The 24074-nt window shown below is 43.5% G+C and overlaps 1 protein-coding gene across 1 annotated transcript in view; it reads right to left on the bottom strand.

The window, feature by feature from the left end:
• The window catches only part of LOC124133217, a 52330-nt gene that overhangs the window by 1939 nt on the left and 26317 nt on the right, over nucleotides 1-24074 (bottom strand). Inside the window, exons 15-30 of the mRNA XM_046497518.2 lie at nucleotides 22776-22891; nucleotides 18512-18551; nucleotides 17439-17536; nucleotides 16310-16421; nucleotides 15605-15789; nucleotides 14291-14401; nucleotides 12772-12852; nucleotides 10804-10927; nucleotides 10153-10326; nucleotides 9225-9461; nucleotides 7792-7901; nucleotides 7228-7297; nucleotides 6272-6508; nucleotides 3660-3902; nucleotides 2049-2285; nucleotides 1192-1275 (exon numbers count right to left, since the gene is read on the bottom strand). Coding sequence (XP_046353474.2) covers nucleotides 1192-1275; nucleotides 2049-2285; nucleotides 3660-3902; nucleotides 6272-6508; nucleotides 7228-7297; nucleotides 7792-7901; nucleotides 9225-9461; nucleotides 10153-10326; nucleotides 10804-10927; nucleotides 12772-12852; nucleotides 14291-14401; nucleotides 15605-15789; nucleotides 16310-16421; nucleotides 17439-17536; nucleotides 18512-18551; nucleotides 22776-22891 — 2259 coding nt within the window. The remainder of the gene's footprint in view (nucleotides 1-1191; nucleotides 1276-2048; nucleotides 2286-3659; nucleotides 3903-6271; nucleotides 6509-7227; nucleotides 7298-7791; nucleotides 7902-9224; nucleotides 9462-10152; nucleotides 10327-10803; nucleotides 10928-12771; nucleotides 12853-14290; nucleotides 14402-15604; nucleotides 15790-16309; nucleotides 16422-17438; nucleotides 17537-18511; nucleotides 18552-22775; nucleotides 22892-24074) is intronic.

Below are 24074 nucleotides of genomic sequence, written 5' to 3'. Positions count from 1 at the left end.
TTAATTACCTTTACAAGAAGTGGGTGACGGAAAATTAGTTAACGTTGCTGCGTCGAAAATTAGCAAGGTTAAGTAGTGGTTGATCGGGCCGTTTCACTCAAGTATTTTTTGTCATTTAGTAATATGAATGAGTGAGTGAGTGAGTTTGGTTTCACGCCGCTTTTAGCAATATTCCAGCAATATCACGGCGGGGTACACCAGAAATGGGCTTCACAAAATTGTACCCATGTCGGGAATCGAACCCGGGTCTTCGGCGTGTATACAGTAATATGAAAGAATAGTGTTTTAGTTAACCTCTTTTGAGTAGTATATATTCATATTAATGAGAGTGACTGCATCTGGCGCTGCTTACGACATTTCAACTTAAACATGTTTACTGTCAGTGTTTATTATAGTAAACAAAAATTTAGGGATCATGCATATTTTAGGGATATGTTTATGACATTGTGTGATCAATATTCCAGAATGTATGCTCAAGGAATCTTCAGTATCGGGGTTACCTGCACAGCCTCACACAATTGCATAGAAAGGTTACCACGAATTTCAATTTTAGGAACTTCTTTTGGCCTTCTCAATAAAGAACAAATCTGCCCGTACATATCAATGATTTTGGTTGATAAATAGAATCTCACCCTTGAGTCTTTTATTATTCAAATATATCAACACATGTCGTTAGAGGTTTCAACTCCTTGGCATGCGTCGCTATATTAAACCTTTTCCTAATGTATTTGCTGTCTATGTGTGTTCCATCTTTTTGAAAAGGTTTGAAACCGTAATGACCAGGGCCTTGATGGTATAGTCTGCAGTGGCAGAGAGATTAGGGATGTCATTGAATTGTGATGTCATGGTAACCAAACAAGTCAAAATTGTCTGCAAAGCATATTGACGGAATATTAAGTAGCTTAAGTAGCAACACCTGCATGGAGTAAAGCCTGATATCACCCAAGCGATATCTCCCGTGGAAGCCAGTTTTGGGTGATAACAGTTCCAACTTCTAAAGAACGCAAGTTCGTATGCACGTATTTCCCCACGATGCACGAAATTACGAAATGCGCGAAAACCTTCGGATTATGATTTGGCCAAATTGTGCATTGTCGTTCGGATGTAGTGATATAAAATGCAAACAAATTTAAAATAGTTCATCGCCTACAAGACAGATTGTTCTAGGGTCCATCTATCCTGAGCGTTCACCTGAATCATCCTGTGGCTTGGAGAGGTACTTGTAGTGGGTTGCAGCGTTTGGGTCGTATGGAGTAGTGCCCTTTATAAGCGTACCTGAAAAACGAAAAACAGGTTGAACCGCTGTATATATGTTGGCGTTGGAGCCGGAGTTATTGATAGAAATCCTCGTGACAGGCCGCAGTACTGGTGGTCGTCATGGAGACATAATTGGGGAGAGGACCACAGGTGGTCGTCATGGTGATACAGTATTGGAGGTAATAATACTGGTGACTTTGATTGTTAAACAATGTTAGGGTGAGTACCATTGCTGGTCGTCATGGTGATACAGTACTGGAGGTAACAATACTGGTAACTTTGATTGTTATATAATGTAGCGGACAGTACCACTGGTGGTCGTCATGGTGATGCAGTATTGGAGGTAACAATACTGGTAACTTTGATTGTTATATAATATAGGGGACAGTACCACTGGTGGTCGTCATGGTGATACAGTATTGGAGGTAACAATACTGGTAACTTTGATTGTTATATATGTAGCGGACAGTACCACTGGTTGTCGTCATGGTGATACAGTATTGGAGGTAACAATACTGGTAATTTTGATTGTTATATAATGTAGCGGACAGTACCACTGGTGGTCGTCATGGTGATACAGTATTGGAGGTAACAATACTGGTAACCTTGATTGTTATATAATGTAGCGGACAGTACCACTGGTGGTCGTCATGGTGATACAGTATTGGAGGTAATTATACTGGTAACTGTGATTGTTATATAATGTAGCGGACAGTACCACTGGTTGTCGACCTGGTGATACAATGGTTATGTAATGTCATGGTTTTGGAGCTCATTGTGATTCCACTCACGAGTGAACAAGTCACAGAACCTGTCCTGGACAACCGAGACGGGTTTACTCCTGGGTTGGACGGAGGACAATCTACAGTCTGTGGTGTTGCCACAGAACTCAAAACTCTGGCACTCGAAGCCACTCTGCTCCACACACAACTTTGCACAGTCGTCTCTTGTGACGTCGGCCACCACGAGGTCGTCATGGCTGCTGATGACGCTGTTGCTAGATTTGCTGAAGTCGTATACGTAGTTTCCTACAACAGGGGAACGAGGAGGAGTGAATGAGATTGTTTTACGCCGCCTTCAGCAAAATTCCAGCAATATCACGGTTTAGGAACAACTTAAATGTGATTTAGACATATACCCATGACAGGACTCGAATCCGGGATTTCGGCGTGAACGTTTTAACCACTAGTCCACCTAACCAACTGTCAAAATGACTGAAGATGTTTCATAACATCCTACAAACGAATCGTGTTAATACAATATATCCGAAGTGACCTCGTGAAAGCGTTCACACAGGTGACACAGGTTCTAATCTGTTTTGCTTTCCGTCTGTAATAACCGTCATATAGCTGAAGTATTTCTGAGTGCAGCTATAAAAAACAAACAAACAAACTTCATCGACATAATACGACATAAAACCCGTGAGGCTTTGACAACGGAGTTATCACTGTATATATGATAGCTTCGCGATAACTCGCAAAGAACAAAGAAGAACGAAGTGTGGCTTATTTCACGATAAAACATTGTCCTATTCTGACGTCATTTCTGGAGATTCGAACAAGTGCTCGCAACTTGATGACGTCGTATATTGGACGACGTTAATTTTGAGAGGGGAGTGTCTAGTGAGTTGTTTCCAAAAGATGTAGCTGGGCAACGCAGATATACGCTATGGCCGACCGATCCAAAAGTGGGCGAGATATGACAATCGGTTTGGGGAGAAAGGTTGCAGACGTGAAAATTCTGAGAATATCAAATTTAACCCCCTGTACATATAATGGACATTGCCGAGGTCGGATTGTATTCAGGAAGTTATCATTATTTACATACATGTAAAAGTTTTTAAAGCTTGTACATTTTATTGACATCCTTTAAAAGTCTGTGCAAAATGTTTTTATTATATACATATGAATGAAATACTGGAATTTATCAGTGCCGATAGATCAAGTTATCAGTCACTAGTGACTGATATAAAGAAAGTCACTAGTGACTGATATAAAGAAAGTCACTAGTGACTGATATAAACAAAGTGCCGGAACTACTTTCTCCTGAATCAAAACATTACAGAGTTATCCATTTTAAACAGGAATGTTTAATAATGACAAACACAAATGTCCACGGAACTTAATACTCGATATGAAATAATATATTTCGCATAACACATATTAAGAGGGCTAGTTTTATTCACGAACTATATTCTTTTCGCAAAACCCTTTATACGGCGGTAAAGGGGCGTCAGGGAGAACTTAGTAATTGCGCCACTCGTGGAAATATAAGACTCTCCCCGCTTCACTCGATGAGATAAAAGTGGTATTTGAGAAAACACATTAAATATCCTCTATATATCGCATATAAGAAATAAACAACGGCCACGAGGCGTGTGTTTCTTTAATACGCCAACTCACTGGAATAGTGGTCACACATGGGGGAAGCAACGACGGATGTGTCAGGCACCTCCAGTATGTGTTGTTTCCGAAGACGACAGGACTTGAGGTTGGGGCAGTAGTCGAAGCTCTTGCAGTCAAAGTCGGTGGTGGTAGAGCAGTTGTTGGCGCACATGTCGGGGGAGTTGACTGAATCCAGAGTCTTGTCGGCAGGGGTCAGCAGCACCTGCCCTGGGTACTTGTTGAAGTCGAACAAATAGCTCTCTGGAGAAGATATGTCTTTGTTTGATACACATGTATTTTACAGGACACCTATCCGCCATGTTTGTTTATGCTACTAAAATAGCCGCATGTGACAGCGTTAATGCTCGAAATAAACAGTCATCAGCGTCTATAAAGTAGTCGAAAGAGGAAGCTCCATAATGTCGTGCGTTAATATCATCAGTGACATTTCAACAAACAATTAAATTTTATTCTTAAACATTGGAACTAAGAAAATACATTTACGGAAATACTGCTCGTGTCTTTCGCTAGAGTGAAAATCAACCTGTTTCACTTTGGATGCAAGCTGCTGAGTACAACACAGACGAATCTCCGAGCTTTCTCGTCCTTTTCATAAGGACATTTCATAGTGTATCCAAATACCGATGCATTTAATAAACATAAACATTTACTGATATCATTAATTGTATACATAATGTCAGGATAGAATGAAAGATACATAAATCATTGATATTACGTAAAAACGGGTTTCCATACTACATGCTCCAAGGTATTCGGCTTCCTGGCATACAGGTCGCAGAAGGAATGGTCAGAGATGAGGTTCTGGTTGTTGTCAGGGTGGGGAAGGTGACCAACTTACTTGCATACAGGTCGCAGAAGGAATGGTTAGAGATGAGGTTCTGGTTGATATCAGGGTGGAGAAGGTGACCAACTTACTTGCATACAGGTCGCAGAAGGAATCGTTAGAGATGAGGTTGTGGTTGTTGTCAGGGTGGGTAAGGTGACCAACTTACTTGCATACAGGTCGCAGAAGGAATGGTTAGAGATGAGGTTGTGGTTGTTGTCAGGGTGGGGAAGGTGACCAACTTACTTGCATACAGGTCGCAGAAGGAATGGTTAGAGATGAGGTTCTGGTTGATATCAGGGTGGAGAAGGTGACCAACTTACTTGCATACAGGTCGCAGAAGGAATCGTTAGAGATGAGGTTGTGGTTGTTGTCAGGGTGGGTAAGGTGACCAACTTACTTGCATACAGGTCGCAGAAGGAATGGTTAGAGATGAGGTTGTGGTTGTTGTCAGGGTGGGGAAGGTGACCAACTTACTTGCATACAGGTCGCAGAAGGAATGGTTAGAGATGAGGTTCTGGTTGATATCAGGGTGGAGAAGGTGACCAACTTACTTGCATACAGGTCGCAGAAGGAATCGTTAGAGATGAGGTTGTGGTTGTTGTCAGGGTGGGTAAGGTGACCAACTTACTTGCATACAGGTCGCAGAAGGAATGGTTAGAGATGAGGTTGTGGTTGTTGTCAGGGTGGGGAAGGTGACCAACTTACTTGCATACAGGTCGCAGAAGGAATGGTTAGAGATGAGGTTCTGGTTGATATCAGGGTGGAGAAGGTGACCAACTTACTTGCATACAGGTCGCAGAAGGAATCGTTAGAGATGAGGTTGTGGTTGTTGTCAGGGTGGGTAAGGTGACCAACTTACTTGCATACAGGTCGCAGAAGGAATGGTTAGAGATGAGGTTGTGGTTGTTGTCAGGGTGGGGAAGGTGACCAACTTACTTGCATACAGGTCGCAGAAGGAATGGTTAGAGATGAGGTTCTGGTTGATATCAGGGTGGAGAAGGTGACCAACTTACTTGCATACAGGTCGCAGAAGGAATCGTTAGAGATGAGGTTGTGGTTGTTGTCAGGGTGGGTAAGGTGACCAACTTACTTGCATACAGGTCGCAGAAGGAATGGTTAGAGATGAGGTTGTGGTTGTTGTCAGGGTGGGGAAGGTGACCAACTTACTTGCATACAGGTCGCAGAAGGAATGGTTAGAGATGAGGTTCTGGTTGATATCAGGGTGGAGAAGGTGACCAACTTACTTGCATACAGGTCGCAGAAGGAATCGTTAGAGATGAGGTTGTGGTTGTTGTCAGGGTGGGTAAGGTGACCAACTTACTTGCATACAGGTCGCAGAAGGAATGGTTAGAGATGAGGTTGTGGTTGTTGTCAGGGTGGGGAAGGTGACCAACTTACTTGCATACAGGTCGCAGAAGGAATGGTTAGAGATGAGGTTGTGGTTGATATCAGGGTGGAGAAGGTGACCAACTTACTTGCATACAGGTCGCAGAAGGAATGGTTGGAGATGAGGTTGTGGTTGTTGTCAGGGTGGGTAAGGTGACCAACTTACTTGCATACAGGTCGCAGAAGGAATCGTTAGAGATGAGGTTGTGGTTGTTGTCAGGGTGGGGAAGATGACCAACTTACTTGCATACAGGTCGCAGAAGAAATGGTTAGAGATGAATTTGTCGTTGTTGTCAGGGTGGGGAAGATGACCAACTTACTTGCATACAGGTCGCAGAAGGAATCGTTAGAGATGAGGTTGTGGTTGTTGTCAGGGTGGGTAAGGTGACCAACTTACTTGCATACAGGTCGCAGAAGGAATGGTTAGAGATGAGGTTCTGGTTGTTGTCAGGGTGGAGCCTACTCATCATGCAGTCCCCCGTTGTGTAACAGTACTCAAACGACTCGCAGTCGAAGCGGCTTTCTCCGGAACACGCCGTCGCGCAGTCGTCAACGGCCATCTGGTGAAGGACGAAGTCGTTATGGGCGTAGATGACGTTGTTTCGGTAAATCTTGAAGTTCTTCAAGTACTCTCCTTCATGAAAGATGTTACGTCTTCAATTGATTGCCATTTAGTTTCATATAGGGGTACAAGGCCTGGTGTCCTTCGTACAGATATTGCTGGAATATTACTCAAGCACTGAAAGCATAATCACTCACACATCATTAATTACTGAGCCTCTGATTAGCGAGAGGGACCCAGTCGCCTAAGGCCCCGCAATTCGCTGTGCAGAGTTGCGTCCCTTGATCCTATGATTCGTGACTATTATAATGTTTAGTAGTGAGCACCACACGTCAAGTTAGGGTTTTACGCCAATGGTAGGGAGATACTCACTTTAGTAATTGAAGGAACACTTTGTCTCTGTAACCAAACGCATCCCATCGTACCTGAAGGTCGATTCTCGTTCTCCCGCCTATTGGTTTGCCTACTCCAGACTCAAATACACAGGTGTGAGTCGCCTACTGGTTGCCTACTCCAGACTCAAAAACACAGGTGTGAGTCGCCTATTGGTTGCCTGCTCCAGACTCAAATACACAGGTGTGAGTCGCCTATTGGTTGCCTACTCCAGACTCAAATACACAGGTGTGAGTCCCCTACTGGTTGCCTACTCCAGACTCAAATACACAGGTGTGAGTCGCCTACTGGTTGCCTACTCCAGACTCAAATACAAAGGTGTGAGTCGCCTACTGGTTGCCTACTCCAGACTCAAATACACAGGTGTGAGTCGTGTAGCTCATATGTCATGGACTTACCTTCAGTCACACCCGGGGGGTTCGTCCTCATGATGTCATCCCGGACTCCAGTGGCGATATACGTGATCGTCTGCGGTGAGACAACACGGACAATATTTTTTAAAGTATAAACGCGCAATCTTAGGACTCTGGCGCTCCTGAAGAACGTGACCCTTTATAGTCAAATGCGGCACCTAAGAAAACTCGTCACAATAAACGCTGACATGTCACTTTAGCTGAAAGTCAATTCTAGGTCTAAAAAGATAGTTTATATTGGTTTGAAATGGATACAGTTTGTGCAGTTGGTAATCGGAACAGCGGGTTATAGAGTTACCTGCCCTTGGTTAAAATATGGAAAATATAAAATCCCAACGGGAGGGGGTTGATTATGACGCGGGCGTGGACCTAAAACAAAATATTTTACTTTTTTTCCATATTCATAAAAACATCTCTGTCTGAAGCAGTGCCGAGTGTACAGTCACGACCATGTGATGAGCAAGTGTCTCTGAATTACGAAGAAACAGTGATGACACTAGGTGTTCGCGAAAAGGTGTGTCCTGCCTCACCGGTGGCACAAGTACTCACCTGACTACCGTATGTGATTGGGATCTGCAGCAGCTGCTTGTACACCAGATCCTTGATAGTGTCGTACACGTGCAGCATGGCGGGCTCCACCATGGAACCGTTCACAGACCCTGGGGGAGACATCACACAAGTAGGTCAGAGTATTTGCAGCTGTACTACTTGAATGCAACGTCATATGTAGTGGTAGTGAGTGTACCATCAGTAGTGGTAGTAGTATTAGTAGTAGTAGTCATCGTGGAAGTAGTAGCAGTAGGAGTAGCAATAGTAGTAATAGTAGAAGTTGTGGTAGTTGAAGCAATAGAAGTAGCTGTAGTAGTAGTAGTAGTAGTAGTAGTAGTAGTAGTAGTAGTAGTAGTAGTAGTAGCATTAAGTAGAAGTAGTAGGAGTAAAAGTCAAAGTAGAAGCGGTAGTAGTAGGAGAAGTCGTCGTTGTAGCAATAGAAGTAGCTGTAGCAGTAGTAGTAGTTGGAGTGGAAGTAGTAGTAGAAGTAGCAGTAGCATTAAGTAGCAGTAGTTGAAGTAGTAGTAGGAGTGAAAGTAATATAAGTAGCGGTAGTAGTGGGAGAAGTCGTCGTGGTAGCAATAGAAGTAGTTGCAGCAGTAGTAGTAGTAGTAGTAGTAGTAGCAGCGGAAGTAGTAGTAGCAGTAGCAGAGGTAGTAGTAGGAGTAGTAGTAGAGGTCGTCGTGGTAGCAATAGAATAAGCTGTAGTAGTAGTAGTAGTATTAGTAGTAGTAGTAGTAGTAGAAGTAGTAGGAGTAAAAGTAATAGCAGTCGCGGTAGTAGTAGTAGTAGTAGTAGTAGTAGCAGTCGCAGTCGCAGTAATAATAGTAAGGCCAATAGTAGTAGCAGTCGCAGTCGCAGTAATAATAGTAAGGCCAATAGTAGTAGCAGTCGCAGTCGCAGTAATAATAGTAAGGCCAATAGTAGTAGCAGTCGCAGTCGCAGTAATAATAGTAAGGCCAATAGTAGTAGCAGTCGCAGTCGCAGTAATAATAGTAAGGCCAATAGTAGTAGCAGTCGCAGTCGCAGTAATAATAGTAAGGCCAATAGTAGTAGCATAATAGATGCAGAGGATGGTGTATTTTTTTGTGGTAGAGTAGTAGTCAAAGTCGTATTGGTATAAGCATTATTAGCAGCAGTACTAGTAGTAGTAGTAGAAGTTGTTGTAGTTGCAGGAATAGAAGTAGCGGTAGTCAAAGTAGTAACAGTAGCAGAAAAAGTAATAGTAGCAGCAGCAGTAGTAGCAGAAGTAGTAGTAGTAGTAGTAGTAGCAGTAGTAGTAGTAGTAGCAGAAGCAGTAGTAGTAGTAGTAGTAGCAGCAGCAGTAGTAGCAGAAGTAGTAGTAGTAGTAGTAGTAGCAGAAGCAGTAGTAGTAGTAGTAGTAGTAGATGCACATGTAGCAACCACACTTATCTTTACCACCAGCAACTCACGTGAATAGTGTGTGCAGATCTGGTTGTCATTTCCAATTTCAGCCGGTTGCATGCTGTCGTCCACGTGCTCTCTGCTGAGTCGGCAAGTTCGGGAGGAGGGGCAGATGTCGAAGCTGTTGCAGATGAAGTGGCCCTCCATCATGCAGGCTTGAGCGCAGTCGTCGGGGGAGCTGATGTTGGTGATGGTCTTGGATGTAGAGTGGGCTGGGTGGGGGCCTTGTAGCTTCGTGAAGTGAACTGTCCACATACAACAGAAAGCTAGTGAGTGTGTTGGGTTTTACGCCGCTATGCAATGTATTCCAGTTATAGTAAGCGTGATGCGGGAGGAAAACCTGAAGTGATGCAGGTCTCAGACGTCATCACTTTGGTGAAACCCACGACCATTGATCAGATGTTAACAGATCTAGAACATCATCGGGATGAACTGGGAATTGACACCAGGAGAGACATTAATGTATTTAGGCTAATAACATCAGTCGGATCATCAAAATGGAATTTAGTTATTATAAATAGGTGATGAGCGAATGTTGTTTAAGGTCACAATGAGCAATAGTAATATCACGACGACCAGTAATAGTCGAGTCTTGAGTATCGTAATTCATATCTCTTCAGGATGAAATCCTGGAATATTGGGGACCAGCTCTGTATAAAGACTTAAACGTGATGTTAAACCCCATTTCACCTCACCTCACCTCAACTCTACACCTGAATAGTTGTTCCTAGTTTATTTGTTGAAGAGAAACAACATGTTCAAAGCCGTCGGCTCCGATCAACAATCAGGCAAGTCACCTTAGTAGGCCAACCATCTCATCAGTTCCTACTGCACAACACACTCTCTCTCACAACACTAATGCGGTACAGGGGACCTATTCCGACCCAGAATCCCTACAGGGCTTGTTCCTAGCTAGTTACAAGATGTGTGACTGACGTATGTAATCGGCCTGTCCCAGCAGTGTGACGGTGATGGAGACGCTGTCCAGGTTGTAGTTGAGTTGGGGCTCCTGGAAGCGGATGGGGGAGGCGAAGGTATCGTCGGACATCATGGCGAGAGTCTCCCGCTCGAACAGGGTCTGTACAGTGTCCAGGTAGGGATGAAAGGGTTCTGGAATAGGAATTATCAATAATAATAATGATAATAATAATAATAATCATCATCATCATAATCTATGTTTTAGTATAACAGCAGTAATAGAGTTTGAAAGATACTTAATTTTGAATAGCACAAAGCAACCTATTCACGATTTGGGGGGAATTCTCGGGAACGGTGACGTGTTGACAGGCCAGGGTTCATTATCAGGTCTACTCCAAGAATAGAACCCAGCCGAGCAGTTGTGGCGCCTCAGACGAACTGCATGTTCACCCATGAGTCCTAGTGAGGATTGCCAGTAGACAAAACCACGAGGTGATCGTTAACAGTTCAATGCAAGGGCGACACTGAGAGCGGACTCTCAGATACCACCGACAGAGATCACCCATGCTTTACCATCACCTTGCCATTGTACACACCTACAGCTTCAAATGTCGCCTAACTACAAAATGTCGCCTAACTACAAAATGGTTCAAGCGAAAATCTACTAACTGTTAAAGGTGACCATGAAACGGTGTCGCTGGTCGGCGCCGAAGCAGTTCTTGATGTCAAAGACGGACATACCAGGGTCCTCGTCGTCGAAGTCGTAGATGTTATACACCATGAACAGGTTAATCTGTGGACACATTCATTAGTTCCTCGAATTGCGGTTCGTCATGTTCATGTTTCTATGTTTGTCAGCACCATGCGTGTCCCACTAGCACGACAAAAACTGGTAAGCGTCTAAGACGCCTGATCCACTTCGAGCTTTCCTCCCACATTAAGCTGACACGCCTTGAACTGAAATACTATCCAAGGCGGTGTTAAAGCCACTCACTCACTCACTCACTCACTCATCAGTCGCTTGTTATAAGTGACGTGGTTTTAACGCCGATAAGCATTCAGCTGTATGTCAGCTTCTCCTGGGGTGAAAGCCGAAAGTATCGTAGATGTTTTATCTTTACCTCAAAGAACATGGTGATGATAAACCAAGAATTAGCATCATTTAATAAAACAATGTTGCAACATCATCTAAAAAATGTGTAGCATGCATCAGATGTGTGTCACAATTATGTCGGAAGAAGTATGAGGTTATCGATATTTTTTACCGAATGTACATTGTATATGTCAAGTCAGGCATTTAGAATTGACACACACAAGGAAGAGAATTTGTAGAACGACACAGTGTTTCTCATAATTAAGAAGTTGACATCCACAAATTCTCTTGTACCCCACACTTCACACACAAAAAAAACGCAAAGATGTTCACAATATTTTCAAAAGTAAATTTTTGTGGATTGAAATTGACCCATTCTGCACAAGTGCAGTGAAGACTATTGCTCCTTTATACTGATATAAATGTCATGAAATGATTTTGTCAACGACAGGTGTCGGGTAACCTTTTACATTTGCATGATTCGTTGTCTTTGGAAACTGAAAAGCAGATTTTACGTGCAAGTTATCTGTCATGGGGTTTTCGGGCACATTTATGACACTTGTTTTCACGATCTGTCAGTGAATGATATGAAGTTTGGAGTTCGTCACGCCGAGACTCAAAAATAATGTGAGACATAGCGCTATTGGTGGACTGGTGAATCACAAGCTTCAGTGACAATGTATTTTAGCGTTGCCCAGAGCACATTTTCCCGACTTTGGGCACGATTACATCATTAGTGACTTCCCCAACCTTGCCGTAGCGTGTGGTTTAGTGACGAAACACGTTTCACTCTTCAAAGAGGAAGTGGGAGCCATCTCTTATGGGCAAAGGACGGATTTAGTTCATATCCAGGGCAAATTAACAGGTGTGCGTTATCATGACGAGACCTGATGTCCAGGCGCCTTTTTTCAGCATCACAATGTTCGTCACCACACAGCACGACTCTGTACTGATTTCGTGTCATAAACGTACTGCCGTGGCCGTCAAGGTCAACCCAGTTGAGCATTTGTGAGATTAGCTATACAGACGTTTACGTCATCGTCAACCATGGCCAATAGAATGTCGGCAAATTACGCCAAGCTCTTCAAGAGAAACAGACTGTCATTCAACATGATATAGTGGCCATGTGGGTCTTTGCAGGAGGTGTCCTGCTTTCATTCAGGCCTATGGTACTAGGCTTTACGACTGCCGTGCTTGGGATAATGACGGAACCTTCACTTCAAGACTCATTTCTTAACGCTTGATGAAATATGTTTAGCTTTATAATCTCCCAAACGTACAAGTCACAGAATGGATATCTTGAGAACCACATAGGCATTTCTTTTGGGGATGAGTCAAGTATAGTAGGAAACATATTTTGGACATAGAATATGTTTGTTTCACCTTTTATTACACATGGGCTAGGAGAAATATGTTCACGAGTAGCACATCCTGCAAGCTAAGGGGCAAAACTCTACGCAGCGATTTGCGCCATCGTATGACTTTTGGCCTATCTTTATCTCTTTCGTTGTGTGGATGTATCACGTTAATAGTGACGTACTTACCTCAGGTGCCATGACGTGTGCCATGATGGGTTGTTCCCTCGTGACGTCATTGCTTCCGTCCGCCACCATGTTCCACGCACTCTGAACATTCCAGAAAACACAAGATCATCAACAAGAAGTATACTACTCTAAACATTCCAGAAAACACAAGGTCATCAACAAGAAGTATTCTACTCTGAACATTCCAGAAAACACAAGGTTATCAACAAGAAGTATTCTACTCAGAACATTCCAGAAAACACAAGGTCATCAACAAGAAGTATTCTACTCTGAACATTCCAGAAACACAAGGTCATCAACAAGAAGTATTCTACTCTGAACAATCCAGAAAACACAAGGTCATCAACAAGAAGTATTCTACTCTGAACATTCCAGAAAACACAAGGTCATCAACAAGAAGTATTCTACTCTGAACATTCCAGAAAACACAAGGTCATCAACAAGAAGTATTCTACTCAGAACATTCCAGAAAACACAAGGTCATCAACAAGAAGTATTCTACTCTAAACATTCCAGAAAAAACAAGGTCATCAACAAGAAGTATTCTTCTCTGAACATAAAGAACGTCTTCCAATGAAGACTTCATCGACGTGGTGAGAATATGTCTCCAGCAACCCATACTTGCTGTAAAAGGCGACTATGCCTGTCGTAAGAGGCGACTAACAGGATCGGTTGGTCAGGCTTGCTGGCTTGGTTGATGCATATCATCGTGTCTCAAATGTTTAGATTGATGCTTATGATATCATTCACTGGATTGTCTGGTCCAGATTCGATTATTTACAGACCGCCGTCATAGAGCTGGGATATTTTTGAGTGCGGCATTAAACAACAAACAAATAAAACAAACTTTATCGCCATAATAGGCTTTGTAATATCAGCACAATTAACATGTTACTTTGTCATCTGTGCATTCAATAACTTGCCTTATCAAATACAAAGCAGTTCATTATCATCCCTAATCAACATCCTCATCGTCAACAACAACAGGACCAACACGAACGTCATCCAGACATCCATTTGTTTCGTCATGACCGTTAACAAAATCGTCAACAAAAGTCAATGTCTTTAACAAAACGTTAAACATCGTCAACGTCATCAACAACACCTCAATAAAGTCAACCTCAGAACCTCAATAAACGTCAACCTCAGAACCTCAATAAACGTCTTCAACAAAACTGTCTCTAACCATCAACGTCTTCAACAAAACTGTCTCTAACCATCAACGTCTTCAACAAAACCGGGCGGTGGGGTAGCCTAGTGGTTTTATGTGTTCGCTCGTCACGCCGAAGCCCTGGGTTCGATTCTCGACATGGGTACAATGTGTGAAGCCCATTTCTGGTGTCCCCCGTCGTGATATTGCTGGAATAGTGCTAAAAGCAATATTCTTGTCCAGACGCAATTATTTACAGACCGCCGTCATACATCTGGAATATTGTTGAGTGCGGCGTTAAACAACAAACAAACAAACAAAACATTACTGCCGAGGATGTGTATATGTTCTGTGCGCCGCTACACTCACCGACTGGAAGTAGTACTGGTAGATAGCCTTCGTCGTCTTGTTCATGGTTGGCAACTTAAAGTCAGGTACCGCTGTCTCAAACACGTCACACAGAATACCCCTTGCTGTTTTCTGAAACCAACACCTGACAGTGGACTATCATGCTATTACTTGTAGGTTTGTAGACGATGGTCGATGCTATCCTTTGTATTCTACTCAACATTTGATAGGGATATTCTGAGTGTGGACCTGTATGTGTGTGGCTGTGACTTGGAAATGGCACCCTACGAAAAGTATTCATCATAGCCATGCAACTGGAGAGTGTTCAGATTCATTTATAGTTGATGAAGTAAACACTAAGACAAAACCCTTTCCATATCCAATAGAAATTTCTGCATAAAGCAGACTCTATTGTACGATTCCGACTGTATCATGAGCATGTGTTTATGTATCACTATCAAATACTAATGATACCAGGTGTTTGCGAAAGGGTGAGCGTATCCTGCCCCACCGGTGGCACCCATCACAAACACATGCAAAGGCATGTCAATTGTTCACCTAAAAAAAACGGGAACATGTGGTTCAAGTCAAACTAGGGAATTGAATCGGACATCATTTTTGTCACTGATGCGTCAAATTTGGAAACGTACACAATTCAAGGTCACCAGTTGTTACTCTTGTTACGGAATAGCCCAGTATCACCCTCAGGTGTTGAGTAGTATAACTTGGGTGTTTACATGTCCACGAATCCAAATTGCGTGGATTGATACGCATGTCAATCACTGGATTGTCTGGTCCGGAGGGTAAATATTTACTGACCGCCTTCATATTGTTGGGATATTGCTGAGTGCGGGGTTAAATAAAGCAAACAAACAAAGCACAACAAATACTGATGGGTGCCATAAAGCTCACACATAAATCTTAAATTCTTTGCGTGTGTGAGGGTTATCATGGGGATAATGTATATCACCTCTCTACTGAATGTGTGGCATTGCGGTTGTAAGGATTAAAGTATATCTTTCCCTCCTTGCATATGTACATTTATAGTTGCCATGGAGATAACGCACACTTAACGTTCACGCATTTGTCATGGCAGTTGCCATAGTGATAACGTGAATCTTACCTCCCAAAAAGTGTGTCATGACGGTTGCCATAGTGATAATGTATATCTTACCTCCCCTGAATATTCATCATGACGATTGCCATAGTGATAACGCATAAATTATCTTTCCTGCCCTGTATATTTATCATAACGGTTGTCATAGTGATAACGTATATCTTACCTCCCCTGATTATGTACCGTGACGGTTGCCATAGTGATAACCCATATCTTACCTCCCCGGCATACTTATATTGGTAGTTCAGTCCAAACACCTCCAGGGGTCCCTTCATCTGAACCACAAACGCTCCGTTGTTGGCGAACGCAGCCTTGTCCTTCTTAAAATCAGGCTGCATTGTCGCCGCGCTGATCGGGGTGATTGTGCAGTTTCCCTGTACCTGGTCTATGTTGTAGGCGATACCTGAACGGAAGTGACGTAATTCCTTAATCCTGATCCGAACACTGCATCAGTCTTCTATGATAAGCCGAGACATTTTCCAATATATGACATACCACGCTGTACTCCTACCCAGGGAAGTTCCTTTTGGCAGGCCTAGTACCTCTGCCACGGGCCATGGCCAGCGAGATAAGATGATTCGTCAAATCTTACACAGTCCATTCAACAAATAACACATGTTTTTCATCCGATTCACTTTTGATAAACCTACACACTTAAATAGAAATGTCCGGTTACGTGATATGCTGATTAACCCTTGGCAGTGGTGTAATGCTGGGTCATCACTGCGCCGGAACGACGAAACAATTTGCTCTCTCGGATTGTTCAAAGGCATGTTTTTTTTCAAATTAATGCTTGAAATCAACAGCACTTTCGCATGTTTAAGACCCAAGACAACTTGACTATTATTTGATTCAAGAAGACCCCAGCATTGCTAGGTTACGGACATAATATTACTTGTTTGATTTAGCGTTAATCCACATACCCGTGTTGAAGTCGTGTACATACGTCATCGTGTACGGTGAGTAGAAGGGAGGAGGACTGGTGACGTCGCGGGTGTCGTACCGAGCCAGTTTGTACTTGGAGTCATACCAAACCTAACGCCGAGATCAAGAAAACATTGATATTAATTCTGGCCGAAGATAACATATTGGCACTGCAAAAGTCAGCCAAAGTTTAACCTCGTTAATTAGAACGATACTGTGCGTATTAAACCTCTCCGTATTAACTAATTTCCAGATTAGTTACTAAGGACGGAGTAATAAATATTCTTGGAGTGGATAATCAATTTATAGGCGAGCGTTTCAAGTTTAAACGGGGGGCGATGGGTAGCCCAGTGGTTAAAACGTTCGCTCAACACGCCGAAGACCCGGGTTCGATTCCCTACATGGGTACAATGTGTGTAGCCCATTTCTGGTGCCCCCAACCGTGATATTGCTGGAATATTGCTAAAAGCGGCGTACTCACACACTACTCCTGCTCAAACGTGCCTCATGCATAACGGATAAGTCGTTGACGTGAGTGACTTAATACCTCTAATGGACAACGACGTCACATAATGTAAGTGGGTGAGTCAGTTGGGTTTAACGCTGCTTTTAACAGTATTCCAGTTATATCACGGCGTGTCAGCTTAATGGGGAGAAAATCCCGAATTGGGCCGGTCTCAGACGTTTGCCACTTTGGTTAAACCCATGAGCAGAGGTATGGTGCTGACAAACCCGGGAAATAACCGGAATTTGAATCCACAGTCATAGGTTTCTGGCATGCCCAAGGGACGCAACTCGTGAATTGCGGCGCCTCAGTCGAATCGGCCACCCGTGCACCCACGTCGCAGAACAAGCCAAAGGAATTATATGTATTGACCCTGAGTTCGTTTGAGAGCTTGTGCACAACGTACGTCATACATGCATTCAGCGAGATACAAATGCAGGTATTTTTAACCGTATTTGCAAGTCACCAGATGGCCACAATTTGCATTCACAACACCTCGTATATAAGCGGAGTGATTGCTTTAGCAACTATCGCCATTGTGGTAGTAGAGTATACTTAAATATCATGGACTCAACACTTAGATATGTTTTATATGAACATTATCATCCGGCCTCACTACTTACATCTACAGTGGTGGTGGTCTTCTTATTTGGTATGACGATCTCCATTCTGTAGGAAAACTGCTCAGGCATCGAGGGCAACGGCTTTGAATCCGTGTAGCCTGCACAGTGAGTGAGTGAGTGAGTGAGTGAGTGAGTGGCAGGGTGGGTGAGCAGGTTGTTTTGTGGGATTTGGGTGATCAAGTGAGTGTGTGGATGAGTGAGTGTGTGGATGAGTGAGTGAACAAATGAGTGAGTGAGTGAATGGGTGAGTGAGTGAGTGAGTGAGTGGGTGAGTGTGTATAATGAGACGGTTACGAGCTGGTAATAATTAAAAAGCCACTATCACTGGAAATCTTGGGTTCGAAACCACGTACAGTTTTCTGGCACGCCTAAGCGCCGTAAACCTGCATAGCGAAATTCAGTCTCCAAAAGTACATACACGTATATCATATCAGGTCTAGCTCATATAATTAATAAATAATATTCTATGATAATTATGTCAACATGTCCATATTGAACGATCAGCAGAGACAGAATTGGTAAAAACACCAAGTGTGTTATAAGCGTGAATATCGAATCTATGACAAATGTATGTAATATTCTCGCTTACAGCTGAAGGCATACTAACGAACGATGCACTACAGGATTATCATAAACTGCCGGGCAAAAGTATACATTTGTAAACAGGAGTTGACCAAACAATTACAAACTTGGCAGAAAACAGTCGCCTGTTGTGAGATACACATTAATATATGTCGCCTCAGATACTCGTATCAAATACAATACCTTCGAATAACCATTTCTCGTTTGTTTCATTTTTAGCCACTCAGCAATATTCCAGCTATATGACGGCGGTATGGACAAGGCAATCCAGTGACTGATATCATGAGCATCGATCAACGCAATAGGGATACGATGACATGCATCAGCCAAGACAGCGAGCCTGACCATCCGACCCGCTAGTCACCTCTTACGACAAACATAGTCGCCTTTGACGGCAAGTATGGGTTGCTGAAGACCTATTCTACCCCGGATTTACACGGGTCTACCCACATGTAATCATAGCAGATGAAGCATCATGGTGTGTAACTCACCGAAGTCAATGGATGTATATATGGCGCCGTATGTCCGGGTCTGGGCAGAGAAACCATTTAATCATTTAAATTGTGATATATACCGGTCGAAAAAGAAATATAATGATACATTAATATTGCCACGTGTGTACATACCCACATGTGTCACAAAATACATTCAGAAGATTAACCTTCTGCATTTTGAAATCTGATGTAGATTGTTATACCTGTTATTTCTATTTTGAGCCGAGCTTTTAGCCAAAAGTTTCAAATGTATAAATAAGAGGTATTAATCCACAGTGGGACTACATCAGATTTCAAAACACAGAAGGTTTATCTCCATTTTACAATGACCGCAAGAACGCTTTGAAAATGGCGCTCTCATGGAATGCGTAATCACACATGGGTCAAGGTACGTTATCTTAGAAAATTCGTCACAGGTTGTTCTAAATGTAACAAATATTACTACAGTTCAAGATTAAAATAATCATTGTCTTGACATGTTCAAAAGAACGGTTCAAAACACATAGCCTTTTAAAAAGTTGTCCAATGTCCAAAAATATAGGTCTTTTATTTCATCGCAACCTGCTGCATGTTACCACTCAATCAGGTCTTTTCCTGTAAATCGACGTCACATGCCCCATTGTAGGGGTGGCAGGTTGTAGAAAATATGGGGGAAAACATTCTGAACGAATATATGTCTCCAACAAACATTATTAAATAACCGAACTTTATAACCGATATTTAAAAGTTGTACTTATGCAGCAGCTGGTTTGAAATAGTTCCTCAACAGTAATACATGTTACGAATGACTTTCTCTGCACCCCTAAATTCGACCTGGCTAAACTTTAGTTGCAGACGACACAAAGGAGACCGCGTATTTTTGTGATTTGATGATTGTGTGGCCCCGGCGGTGGTCAGTGTGTTTTCTACTTCATTGTGTGGCCCTGGCGGTGGTCAGTGTGTGTTCTACTTCATTGTGTGGCCCTGGCGGTGGTCAGTGTGTGTTCTACTTCATTGCGTGGCCTTGCTGTTGTCAGTGTGTGTTCTACTTCATTGCGTGGCCTTGCGGTGGTCAGTGTGTGTTCTACTTCATTGTGTGGCCTTGCGGTCGTCAGTGTGTGTTCTACTTCATTGTGTGGCCTTGCGGTCGTCACTGTGTGTTCTACTTCATTGTGTCGCCCCGGCGGCGGTCAGTGTGTGTTCTACTTCATTGTGTGGCCCCGGCGGTGGTCACTGTGTGTTCTACTTCATTGTGTGGCCCTGGCGGTGGTCAGTGTGTGTTCTACTTCATTGTGTCGCCCCGGCGGCGGTCAGTGTGTGTTCTACTTCATTGTGTGGCCCCGGTGGTGGTCAGTGTGTGTTCTACTTCATTGCGTGGCCCTGGCGGTGGTCAGAGTGTGTTCTACTTCATTGTGTGGCCTTGCGGTGGTCAGTGTGTGTTCTACTTCATTGTGTGGCTCTGGCGGTGGTCAGTGTGTGTTCTACTTCATTGTGTCGCCCCGGCGGTGGTCAGTGTGTGTTCTACTTCATTGTGTGGCCCCGGCGGTGGTCAGTGTGTGTTCTACTTCATTGTGTGGCCCCGGCGGTGGTCAGTGTGTGTTCTACTTCATTGTGTGGCCTTGCGGTGGTCAGTGTGTGTTCTACTTCATTGTGTCGCCCTGGCGGTGGTCAGTGTGTGTTCTACTTCATTGTGTGGCCCCGGCGGTGGTCAGTGTGTGTTCTACTTCATTGTGTGGCCTTGCGGTGGTCACTGTGTGTTCTACTTCATTGTGTGGCCTTGCGGTGGTCACTGTGTGTTCTACTTCATTGTGTGGCCCTGGCGGTGGTCAGTGTGTGTTCTACTTCATTGTGTCGCTCCGGCGGTGGTCAGTGTGTGTTCTACTTCATTGTGTGGCCCCGGCGGTGGTCAGTGTGTGTTCTACTTCATTGTGTGGCCCTGGCGGTGGTCAGTGTGTGTTCTACTTCATTGTGTGGCCTTGCGGTGGTCAGTGTGTGTTCTACTTCATTGTGTGGCCTTGCGGTGGTCAGTGTGTGTTCTACTTCATTGTGTCGCCCTGGCGGTGGTCAGTGTGTGTTCTACTTCATTGTGTCGCCCTGGCGGTGGTCAGTGTGTGTTCTACTTCATTGTGTGGCCCTGGCGGTGGTCAGTGTGTGTTCTACTTCATGGTGTGGCCCTGGCGGTGGTCAGTGTGTGTTCTACTTCATTATGTGGCCTTGCGGTGGTCAGTGTGTATTCTACTTCATTGTGTGGCCCTGGCGGTGGTCAGTGTGTGTTCTACTTCATTGTGTCGCCCTGGCGGTGGTCAGTGTGTGTTCTACTTTATTGTGTGGCCCTGGCGGTGGTCAGTGTGTTCTACTTCATTGTGTGCCCCGGCGGTGGTCAGTGTGTGTTCTACTTCATTGTGTGGCCCTGGCGGTGGTCAGTGTGTGTTCTACTTCATTGTGTGGCCCTGGCGGTGGTCAGTGTGTGTTCTACTTCATCGTGGGGCCCTGGCGGTGGTCAGTGTGTGTTCTACTTCATTGTGTGGCCCCGGCGGCGGTCAGTGTGTGTTCTACTTCATTGTGTGGCCCCATTGTCACATGCGTAACAACGCGCACAATACATTGTAACATGCGTGACAACACGCACAATACATAGTCACATGCGTAAGAAAACGCACAATACATTGTCACATGCGTGACAATACGTACAATACATTGTCACATGCGTAACAACACGCACAATACATTGTAACATGCGTGACAACACGCACAATACATTGTCACATGCGTAACAACACGCACAATACATTGTAACATGCGTGACAACACGCACAATACATTGTCACATGCATAACAACACGCACAATACATTGTAACATGCGTGACAACACGCACAATACATTGTCACATGCGTAACAACACGCACAATACATTGTCACATGCGTGACAATACGTACAATACATTGTAACATGCATAACAACACGCACAATACATTGTAACATGCGTGACAATACGTACAATACATTGTAACATGCGTAACAAAACGTACAATACATTGTAACATGCGTGACAACACGTACAGTATGTTCTCCCGTGCGTAATAATACGTTGAATAAAATGTAACATTTGTGACAAGGAGTACAAAACATGTTCATGTGTGAAACACTACCTACAATACATTGTCATATGTGTAACACTACCTACAAAACATTGTCATGTGTGTAACACTACCTACAATACATTGTCATATGTTTAACACTACCTACAAAACATTGTCATGTGTGTAACACTACCTACAATACATTGTCATATGTGTAACACTACCTACAATACATTGTCACATGTGTTACACTACCTACAATACATTGTCATATCTGTAACACTACCTACAATACATTGTCATATGTGTAACACTACCTACAATACATCGTCACATGTGTAACACTACCTACAATACATTGTCACATGTGTAACACTACCTACAATACATTGTCACATGTGTAACACTACCTACAATACATTGTCACATGTGTAACACTACCTACAATACATTGTCACATGTGTTACACTACCTACAATACATTGTCACATGTGTAACACTACCTACAATACATTGTCATATGTGTAACACTACCTACAATACATCGTCACATGTGTAACACTACCTACAATAGATTGTCACATGTGTAACACTACCTACAATACATTGTCATATGTGTAACACTACCTACAATACATTGTCACATGTGTAACACTACCTACAATACATTGTCACATGTGTAACACTACCTACAATACATTGTCACATGTGTAACACTACCTACAATACATTGTCACATGTGTAACACTACCTACAATACATTGTCATATGTGTAACACTACCTACAATACAATGTCACATGTGTAACACTACCTACAATACAATGTCACATGTGTAACACTACCTACAATACATTGTCACATGTGTAACACTACCTACAATACATTGTCACATGTGTAACACTACCTACAATACATTGTCATATTGGATAATTAGTAACTTCACTGAGGGGGCTACCCAAAAATAACAAACTCTACATGTAACCATTCTTTTTTTCTTTAACCAAATCAACATGTTATCACGGTATGCATTATTTTAACAGATAACCTTTCTGCAACGAACTACATGCGGCGGGATGTGGCGTTACGCGGTTAAGGTGAATTCAGGCAATATCACTACTCCCATTGCTGACTGATGTACCGTGTTATGTAGATTTCGGAATACTGGGCCGGAGTGGCAATATGAAATGAGCTACGTACCGATCCATCGTCTTCGGGTATATCGATCTGAACCTGGTTTTGGTACACCAGATCTGCCATATCGCCGTAGGCTTCTGAGATCGTCTTCTCGTGTGCAGTCTCAGGGTTAACGGTGCCTGTGATAGCACACGGAACAAGGGATATAGAGGAAAGGCAGGAGAAGGCTTAGTCATATTACAGTTGGATACAGAAAGACGGATATGGTGTTGACAAGCAAACTATATTAATCGGCACTAGGCTAGGATTTGAAAAAACGATCAGCGGATCCTGGCAAGAACTAGGGAGGCAACTCTTTACAGCGATTAGCAACCCGCGTGTTGCCCCAGGGGATGAGTTAAAAAGTCACGTATTATGAGTCACGTATCCAGCTATATGACAGCGGTCTGTAATTTAATCGAGTCTGGACAAGACAGACCAGTAATTGACATCAAGAGCATCGATCCACGCAATTGGGATTCCATTGGCATCAACCAGGTCAGCGAGCCCGACTACCCGCTCCCATTAGTCGCCTCTTACGACAAGCATGGGTCGCTGGAGAACAAGTCTGACCCGGATCTGCGAGGGATGGTGGAAGAATGATGGAGTTCTCAGACGTTTACCACGGGCAAGAGCACGGGATTGGTGCTGAAACCTAGAAACAAAATCAGGACGAATCGGGGATCAGTTGTTACTGGCATAACTAAGGGACGCAACTCTGCTCAGCGTATTGCGGCGCCTTTGGCGACCGGGCCTTACGAGCCCCGCGCCCTCGGTGAACAGATAGCCTGCATAAGGAAGGAGTACTGGAACGAGGCGTTCAAGGACTGCAAAGATGACTACAACTTCCCCTTCCTGTAGAGCAGTACTCCAGCAGCTCCAGCCTTTGGTGTTGACATTTCACAACTTTTGAGATTACAATCGAGCATGCTCTTTCTACCACGATTTCAAAGAGCGACACACAACTATTGCTCAGTAGTTGTGTGATCAACAGTCAAGGCCTCAGTAAAGCTCTCAAATGATTTTATGGCAGACATGTGGAGGGCTTTTCTAAATGTTATGCATCAGTGACAAAAATGATGTCCGATGCAATTCCCTATTTTAACTTGTATCATATGTTCCCTTGTTTTTTTTCAGGTGAACAATTACCTTGCCTTTGCTTGTGTTTGTGACGGGTGCCACCTGTGAGGCAGGAGAATCTCACCTTTTCGCGAACACCTGGGCCCACTTGCACAAAGCGATCTTAGCGCTACAACTATTGTAAGCCTATGTTAAAGTATGGGAGTTACGATCTTAGCGCTAAGATCGCTTTGTGCAAGTGGG

This window comes from Haliotis rufescens, unplaced genomic scaffold, assembly GCF_023055435.1.
Source record: "Haliotis rufescens isolate VD_foot unplaced genomic scaffold, xgHalRufe1.0.p SCAF_2, whole genome shotgun sequence".
Taxonomy (NCBI): Eukaryota; Metazoa; Mollusca; class Gastropoda; order Lepetellida; family Haliotidae; genus Haliotis; species Haliotis rufescens.
This window is presented reverse-complemented; position numbering and strand designations above follow the sequence as displayed.